Raw genomic sequence first — 9,736 nt, 5'->3', positions numbered from 1 at the left:
TTAATCACTACTTCTACTTAAATTAATAATTCTTAGTCGCTAGAAATTCTCTGAAAAAATTTGGCAGAAGAATTAGAAGCAAAATGTCAGTGGTGTCCCCTGTCCGCACTTAAGAAATCAGAACTTTACGTAATAATAAAAATTTTGATTCTCACATTTTTAGTACCAGAAAAATTATTTTGTACAGCTAAGAGTCTATATTTTTATATAGTAATTGTGCTAGCAGAATAATTTTGATCCAGTGTTAGAAAAAAAATCAAAATCGCCTGTCCGTAAGTTTCATATTTTTAAGTAATTATCGCAAATTTTGAATATCATGTCTGATATTTAAATAACCTAGTGCAGATAATTGCCTTATTAAGCGTTAATAGTATTGGTGATATGTATATAGCTTCTTAAAGAAAAAACATTATAACATTCTATCACATCTATAACTTGTACGGTTAGTGGCAGAAAGCAAGTATCACTTTGTCGAGCACACGATGTCAGTGGTGTCCCCATCAAAAACTTGTTCATAATATTAATATTTTTGAAATATTATTGTATCTCGTTTTCAGGTATTACACGTACTTTAAAAACCGCACCGACTTTAATTAAAAAATAAAGTCTTTCTTTTTCGAAATTGAGAAATGAAGCAAAATGTCAGTGGTGTCCCTTGTCAGTGGTGTCCACTCAAAATTCTGTTTCTTGCAGCTTATTATTTTATTTTTAATAAATTTGTGTTAAATTTACTCCTTATATGCAGTTTATGAAGATATGATACTGGATTGTAATTTATAGGCTGATTTTATTCTCACTATTAAAAAAAATTATCAGTGAAATCTTTCAAAAATGTCAGTGGTGTCCCTCAATGTTCATATGTCTTTTTAGTCTTCAAAAGTATATTAATTTATGGCAGAACTCATTACAAATATTTTTTAAGTCTTGTTGAAACATTCATTATTGTAATTTGAAATATTTTAACTTTTTAAAGTTGTAAGAATTTATTTGAGAAAAGAATAAACGAAAACAGAAAATTTCTTATCATTTCTGCCTATCGTTTTTCACCTGGTGAAAATTAAAATTTGCTTCCAGCTGCTCGACCACTATTATTTTTGTCCATCATATATTCTAGTCAACCAAAATAGAGTATCGTTAAGTTCAAAATCCAACATCGAAAAATCAAAGTTAGTAGGATCAAAAATGACATTTTAAATTTAATCACCCAAATATATATAAATTGTATAGTCTTTGATCAACTCAAACAAAAATCATTAACTAATTGACAAAAATTGGAATCAAAGATTCCATATTCCACAACACTGAAATATTTTCTTACAAAATTGACCATTTTAGATGAATTCGGAAACACTCACGAATTTTTTCAATAGAATTGAAACGTGCTGTCATAGTCAACGCATGCACTCACGTTAAACTTCGACAATACTTGATAGTAGTGACTACAATCAGAGAGTTAGCATAAGTAGGGGGAAGTCCTCTAGTACCGGACACCTAAGCGTTTCATAAAAATAAAACTATTTAAAAAAATATGACTTCATTTATGAATTAATTAACTCTACAATATATAACACCAAAATCAATTAACAAAAATACAATATTTTCATAAACTTTTTTTAAGTTCAATTTAGTTTTGGTGAAAAAATACTGCAATTTTGATATTTTTCCTAGTACCGAACAGTCTAAAACTTTTAATTTTTACTATCCATTTCTCATAGTGTAGAATTTAAATATTATATTATTAACTTCTAATAAGCTTTAATTCAATTTTCCAGCAAGAAACAATAAAAAAATTATCTTTTTTTACTTTATAAATCCAAAATATCTGACACATGTCCGACTATAGAAAAAATTAAAAAAATTCTCCGCCTACTGAAGCATTCGTTATTTTTCATTAAAATGATTATATTTTACTAAATACTTGAGTATTTGTAACAAGATTATATGTGACCAGGTCTGAGAAAAGGGACCCTACTTACCAAAAAATCGATTTTTTATGATGGTTTCTTATAGTTTAAGATCCTAGAAATACAATGCAATCAGTCCCGATTGTTAAAAAAAAATTTTTTGCAATTGTTTAAACAAATTAAAAAAAAAATTTTGCAAAAATTTTTTTTATGAAAATATAAGTAATTTTACAACAAAAATTACTCTTGTTTGTCTAAGTGTCAAGAATATTTCCCCTAAATCTTAAATTAAATGCCTAAATCATTTACAAAAAATTCGACTTAATTCCTCGAAGATGATCCCCAAGTATACCCGTCATCGGCAACCTGGTTGTGCAAGTCAAAAAATAACTATGGATTATTGTAGAGTTCAGAATTATTCATTATTGTATCAGTTCTGAACTTGCATAAAAAATTTCAGATCTCTAGGACATCCGGAAGACTTTTAAATTAATTTTGAAAATTCCATAATTTGCCTTTTGCAAAGTAAATTGTTTATAACAATTACAGGGTTGTTTGAACAATTATTTAACCATGAAAATCGGATTCAGCATAAAAAAAATACATATAGAACACTCATCATGTTAATTTAAAAATGTAAAATGTTTCAAGAAATCTAATTTATTTGGATAGAAAACTTTAAACGCGTTTTTCTCGAAAAGTTGATTTTGGTAAGTAGGTCCCTTTTCTCAGACCCGGTACATATGATTTTTATTCATGAAAGACTCCTTTGATCGATAATGAGCTTAAAAAACAAGTAGCTACTTGTCAATAATATAAGATCGTATCCTTAAGGTTATGTTATTCAATGGTCACGTGACTTATAGTAAAGTATATGATGTATAGTATAGTAAAGTATAGTAAAGTATATGATGTTAACATATTTCGAAGTCAGCTTATGTAACTAAAGTGACCATCTAAGAATATCTTGTTTAGCACAATTGTCAACTTTTTGAAATGTTAAAGTCAACTATTTAAATAGTTGAAATTAACTTTTTTGAAAAGTTAAAGTTATTTTGACTGGCATCATTGTGTCCTTATAATACAAAGATTGTATTTTTACTATACTGTTTGTATTAAGAAAACAATGATACCAGTCAAATTGAAGTCAACTATTTGAAAAGTTGAAGTTAACTATTGGAAAAGTTAAAGTTAACTTTTTGAAAAGTTGAAGTCAACTATTTGAAAAGTTAAAGTTAACTTTTTGAAAAGTTGAAGTTAACTATTGGAAAAGTTAAAGTTAACTTTTTGAAAAGTTAAAGTTAACTATTGGAAAAGTTAGAGTTAACTTTTACAAAAGTTAAAGTTAACTATTGAAAAAGTTAAAGTTAACTTTTATAAAAGTTAAGGTTAACTATTGAAAAAGTTAAATTTATTTTGACTGGTATCATTGTGTCCTTATAATACAAAGATTGTATTTTCACTATACTGTTGGTATTAAGAAAACAATGATACCAGTCAAATTGAAGTTAACTTTTGGAAAAGTTAAAGTTAACTTTTAGAGAAGTTAAAGTTAACTTTTTGAAAAGTTTAAGTTAACTATTGGAAAAGTTAAAGTTAACTTTTACAAGAGTTAAGGTTAACTATTGAAAATGTTAAAGTTAACTATTGAAAATGTTAAAGTTAACTTTTTGAAAAGTTAAGGTCAACTATTGAAAATGTTAAAGTTAACTTTTTGAAAAGTTAAGGTCAACTATTGAAAACACTTAAAGTTAACTTTTAGAAAAGTTAATGATAACTATTGGAAAAGTTAACCATCTACCAAATCTATTAAATCCTCACAATGTCAATAAAACCATGTTATCAATTCACTGAGTTAGAATGCTAGAGTGTTAGGGCTGTAATCGTTTTTAATTAACTTAGTATAAGTATGATAACCTCAAAATGTACACTGAGAGACCTTTGGAACTGTAGCGGAACAACATATGTGACAGCGGCTCCACTACAGTTTTGGTGTGCTGCCGTACAATTTTGGGTGTGTGACTGTCCAAAATGTTGGTGAGCAGCTTACCAAAGTAGTGGGGATACCGCCATTGGTTTGCAGCTTAACAACTTTAGGACTTTCACGCGCCCAAAATTGTACCGCAGCAACCCAAAAGTATAGTCTTATAGCGTTCCACCAAAATAGTCAGTAGCAGCCTATCGAAAGTCTGCTGTTGACCCAAAGCTTTCTCAGTGTAGTATATATTTAACATGAATCCATATTTTTAAATATTTAAAAGAAATTCAATTTTTTCAGTTTAAATTTATTAACTGGTAATTTAAATTTCATATGTATCCTCACGAGGTAAAGGGAACCTTACGTCCAAAAAAAAATTAAGACTTAGTTATTAATACAATTCTATATAGTTTTTCAGTTGTTTTTTCATATACAAAAGTCAAAAATTGTTTTTACTTATACATTTTTTTATTCTTAACGATAAAACTTTTGTCAATTTGAAGTTTTTTATATGCAGATAGAAGGCGCTTTAAAAAATCGCTTTAAAATTTCTTATGAAAAACGCAAGTTCTTTTGTAGAATATACGAATAGGTTATGTTGTGCTTTATACAGGCAAGTTGACACTGAAAGAAATTATTCGTGATAACTGTGATAATTCTGGCTAATACAACCATATTGCCATTCCATTTTGTTTGTTTCAAATACGTCTGCGCACAACGCTTTTAACGAACGCATCTAACATCCTGTTTCACTCACGAAAGCTGGGTTCTTAATACTGACATTCAGTATGGTTGAATTAAACAGAAAACGGAATAGACAAAACTAATATAAAAATTGTAGTAAAACAATGAGACAAATCACAGAGTTACATTTAAATATGATTGACATTGTCATTTATATAAATGACATAAATAAATTTTTGAAATAGAATTATGATATAATAAATGTTTCCTCTGAAAAACTTTGTCAGCCAAAGTAGTACTTATGTTTTTCAAAATTGTGTTTATTGTTATTATGATGAGTTTCGCTAAAATAAAAGAACCTTATTTTCAAGTTACTGAAAATTTCCTAACCAAACTTTTATTGTTGATAATGTCAAAGCATTTCTTTCAGTGTAGTGTTTCCAACAAGCTGGTTTGGGTGTAGCACAAATTAATCTGTAATAGCACCAAGAAATCCTACAGTTCGTCTGTTGCAGTTTGTGAAACACACACACACAGTTTGGTTTGTGTATTCTCCAAACTCAACCGTTTGTGGATACAACAACCGTGGCTCATAGATGGCTCAGGAAATCCTGTAAATTTCACAAGAATTTTTTTCCGTGTATATATATGTTGTTTACAAGGAATTCTCTCTGCTCCTTCACACTGAGAAAACTGGATAGCCAAAGTTAGAGGGTTAGGTTTTAAGTGTTAGCCTGATTCTCTAGATAGATAACTTTTTCCTCCGAGATAGTCAACTTGATCATCAAAGTATCTATTTATCCCTCCGAGATGGTTACAAAACATTTAACCTTAAATATAGTCTGTTTGTCCCTCCAGATAGTCTGTTGAATACTCCATTTTTCTCTGTGCATTATTGAAAAAGTTAAGATTAACTTTTAGGAAGTTAAAGTTAACTACTGGAAAAGTTAAAGTTAACATTTATAAAAGTTAAAGCTAACATTTGGAAAAGTTTAAACTAACATTTGAAGAAGTTAACCATTTATCAAATCTAGTAAAGCCTTACAATGTGGCTGAAATCATGTGATCAATTCACTGAGTCAGAATGCCAGACTGCTAGTGCAGAAGCTTATGACTGTAACCGTTTTTAAAGAATTCTGTATAAGCATGAACTGTAGATGCAAATGTGTCATTAGTCAATTTCTTTCCAACAACTCATATAGAAGATTTTAGATGGCAACTGTCACATTAGTAGACAGAGTGTTAAAGTTAACATTTGGAAAAGTTGAATTTACTTTGTAGAAAATTCAAGTCAACTTTAAGAAACGTTATATATATATATATATATATATATATATATATATATATATATATATATATATAACTTTTTTCCATTAATATTTTTAAACTTAATAAGATGTATTCTTGTGACAGTGGAAGTCTTCATGCAAATATTCACTGATCTTTACATGAATAATGACGTTGCCTGAAGAATCAACTTCATATTGCCTTGTTATACATGACCGTGTAGTATAGTACGAACCAATCATTGGGATTATTAATAAGTTATAAGAAGTGGAGAGGGAAACAAAATGGTGTGGAGGATGAAGTGGAGACGTATGTAAGACAAATTTCTGAAGCAGATACTCATTTCTATTCTAAAATGGAGTTCATAGTAGACGTTCAAGGTTTTAAAAAACCCTGCAATGAGTTTATTTTCAAAGAGTTGGCTATAGTGCCTCTGGAGTCAGATGCTCAACCAAGAGTTTACCTTTTTGAACCACCTTGTGCTTGGAATTCACTACCAGGACGTTATAAAAGTAAGAACCTGTGGTTGACGAATAATTATCATTTAATACCTTGGATGGCTGGAGATGTGTGCTACGATGAAGTTCGAACCATTTTACAAGATGCTTTACGAGGAGCAAAAACTATCTACGTTAAAGGTTGTGAAAAAAAGCAGTGGTTAGAAAAGTATTTAATGATTGTACACAATTTAGAAAAAATTGACTGTCCAGCGTTTAAGAATATTAAAACTGAATTATTACCACTTATATGTACACATCATATTGCACAAACTGAAAATTGTGCAGTAAACAATGTATTTAAGCTTCGAAATTGGTTTTTGAATGTTACAAGTGAATTGAGAAACTTTTCATATGGTATCGATGAAGTGGATGATGTGAATACTAATTTAAAATCATATTGTGAAAATTATGAAACACTATTGTAATAAGTTTTAATTTTCTATATACATATGAATAAATGAAATTTATAATTTTAAAAATGTTGGTTATCTTTCTTGATATACCTACTCCTTTAATATTATATACTTTAAATTTTTTTTTCCTTTAACTTTAATAAAAATTTACTTATACAATTTTATACAAAATTCAATTAATTTAAAAATTATTTGAAATATGAAGGTGAATATGAAGGTAAATATTCTTTTATTACCTATAAAAGAATTAATTTAAAAGTAATTTTTTTATTATCTAAAACCTTTAAATATTTACATAATTTTTTACAATAGAACCTTAGAATATATATTTTATTCAAATTCAATAACATTAAATTTGCCACCAATATATTTTAATCGCAACTTTTCCGATTGCACGGCTTCTTCCATCATTGTGAAGGAGGTAGGGTCAGCTTCAAATAGTTTTGCGAACCTTGCCGGCAGAAAAGTGGTAAATGCAGCATCCAGGTCTACTACAATCCTAGAACCATATTTCGTCTGCACCTTGTTTATTTTAGTTACATTGTATGACTCATTAACAGTCAACTCAGAAAGTGGCTTCGTTGGTAGAAAGCTCTCCATACGACCAATGGCGTTGACTTTTTGGAACTCCATTGTTTTAATATCTGTAAGCAAAAAAAAGATGGATTTTTTAATATTAAATTTGAAAAAGAAAAAAAAATTTGGAATATAAAATGTTTTAATTAAAGAAATGAAATTTACCTACCAAATGAGTAAATGATGATGTAGTTGTTAAAGCTGCTAGTACTGCTAATGTTGATGTAGATGCTGAAGCTGCTGGTACTGCTAAAGCTGCAAGAAATTTTAACAGAAGTTTCGAATCGTTGATTCCAACCTACCTTATATCCCGTAAACCCAACTCTTCTTCAACTCCTACTCTTTTACCCCCACTTTAATGACTGCGCACGCAACTACCTCAAAAGAAGAGTCATTTAGAAGACGTGTTCAAACTCGCATGAAAATGACGTCACTAAAAGGTTTCTTAAGGAATGTCTTTGTTATTATCTACAGGCATGTTAAAACCTGTCTGAAGGTTTTTTAGACAATGTCTTTATTCTATTCAAGATGCAGGTTGAAACATGCTTTAAAATTTTCAAACAATACTATTGTTTTCTTGAAAAAAGGCAAGTTGAAACTTGCTTACATATTTTTGGACAATACATTTATCCCCATGGTGCTGTAGTACCAGTGAAGCATGCTGCAAGAGTCAGGTAGACAGGTCTGACGCATGAAACTTTCACTCACTCAACGCGGTAACCGTACGCGCACTTTTGCTGCGCACTGGGCCTTACCACCACCCACTCCCACTACCCACAACGCCTGCGCGGTATCTCGCGAACGCTTAATCCCTCGCGCTTCTCTATACGATTTTTGAAATTTCTGGTTTATACTAAGTGGGTGGTGGTGGTGGGTGGTAATATTGGAAATATATATATAAAGGAAAAATGTGGGTGGGAGGGAGGGGGTGGTTAACTAAGAGCAATAGAAGAGGGTGGGTGGTATTTGCATATTCTATATCCAAAAGGGTGGAGAGTGGGTGGAATTTGCATAAACTAAAAGGGTTAACTACTTCACTGGCGGGGCGTTCCAAATGGCGTTCCACGCGCCGAGGCCCAGACTGGCAAAAACACCGAAATGGCGTTCCTAATAAAACTTTATTTTTAAAGAGTGTACACTACTTTTTACTACTACAAAGCAATATTTCTATAGTTTAGACATCAGGGAACAAGATTATCACAATGAAATTTTCAGTTTTTGAGATTTTCAATGTTTCTTTGAACGTTGAAATAGTTGTAACCATTAATTTTATCTTTAAAAAATATTTAAACATGTGAAAAAATAAAATTAATAATTTAAAATAACAAATGATAAAATGAGTATTATATTAAAGAATTTATTTTAAAATAAGAATAATCGATTTTTATAAAGGCACAAATTAATATATTTATCAATTTAATAGAAGTCAAGTAAATGCCAAAATATCCATTTACATTAATAGTTCAATAAAGCATGACGTCATGATCGTTATATTTTACATTCACACCAAACAAATTACACACAAAATCACACAATTACAGACAATCATACAATAATGATATCAAAAATATAAAAATAGTTCGACATAAATTCAATTATCATTCATTTTCTTATAAAATTTAATTTAGAATTTCTTACGTATTAATCTGTTTGTTCGTCGCTTCCTTTATTACATTTTTTATTCCAAAAGGCTCAATGATCGAAATGGTGCATCAATGTAGTCACAAGGTCCATATGTAAAGGATAGTCGAAGGATTTATAAATTAAAGTACATCTCTTGACCCTTAATTTGGATTGATGTTTCAATAAAGTTCCTTGCGAGAAATATCCTTCCCTTTAGACATAATTGCTCGAAAAGATGCCACACAAATTATATCAAGGCCGGAATACGAATATCATTTCACCATATATCAATTCGCCACTCTATATAAAAAATACACACACATATATATATGTATCGAGATCACCTTTTATCCATAATACATATGAATGTAACATTACATAAAAGATCTAAAATATAATCAAACGATTACCTTATGGTTTCTCGACGAGTACACAAGATATGGCGAAAAGAATTTCTTTTTCTTATGGAAGACGACGAAACATTGACTCGCAGATACAATATTACAGCAGTTCCCTATACTTCTCCCTACTCTTTCTCATTTAGGAAACCGAATAAGAATTCGTCAAAATACGACAAAATTCGTCGTGTCTTCTTATATTACGCACATACAAATATAAACGTCGCTCATACACGAAAACTAATACTCACATTATTTTATCGCTACATTATTCCCCTTAATTTTGAGCTACATTTTACATTAGAGTCAAAATTACAAAATGTTATATTTAATTAAACATATAATGTCATTAATTTTCGTCGATATATAAAAA

The 9,736-nt window shown here is 29.7% G+C and overlaps 1 protein-coding gene across 1 annotated transcript; it reads right to left on the bottom strand.

The window, feature by feature from the left end:
• Positions 1–7,096: 7,096 nt before the first annotated feature.
• On the bottom strand, positions 7,097–7,648 carry LOC122501144. Its single transcript, XM_043610418.1, has 2 exons — positions 7,512–7,648; positions 7,097–7,410 (listed from the first exon to the last, which is right to left on the bottom strand). The coding sequence occupies exon 2, from the start codon at positions 7,397–7,399 to the stop codon at positions 7,097–7,099; it is 303 nt and encodes a 100-aa protein (XP_043466353.1). The 5' UTR covers positions 7,400–7,410; positions 7,512–7,648.
• Positions 7,649–9,736: the final 2,088 nt, after the last annotated feature.

This window comes from Leptopilina heterotoma, unplaced genomic scaffold (genome assembly GCF_015476425.1).
Source record: "Leptopilina heterotoma isolate Lh14 unplaced genomic scaffold, ASM1547642v1 Lhet_204, whole genome shotgun sequence".
NCBI classification, from domain to species: Eukaryota; Metazoa; Arthropoda; class Insecta; order Hymenoptera; family Figitidae; genus Leptopilina; species Leptopilina heterotoma.
This window is presented reverse-complemented; position numbering and strand designations above follow the sequence as displayed.

Bases quoted from the DNA above. Each gene is read 5' to 3' on its own strand.
- LOC122501144 (XM_043610418.1), bottom strand. From the start codon at position 7,399: ATGGAGTTCCAAAAAGTCAACGCCATTGGTCGTATGGAGAGCTTTCTA.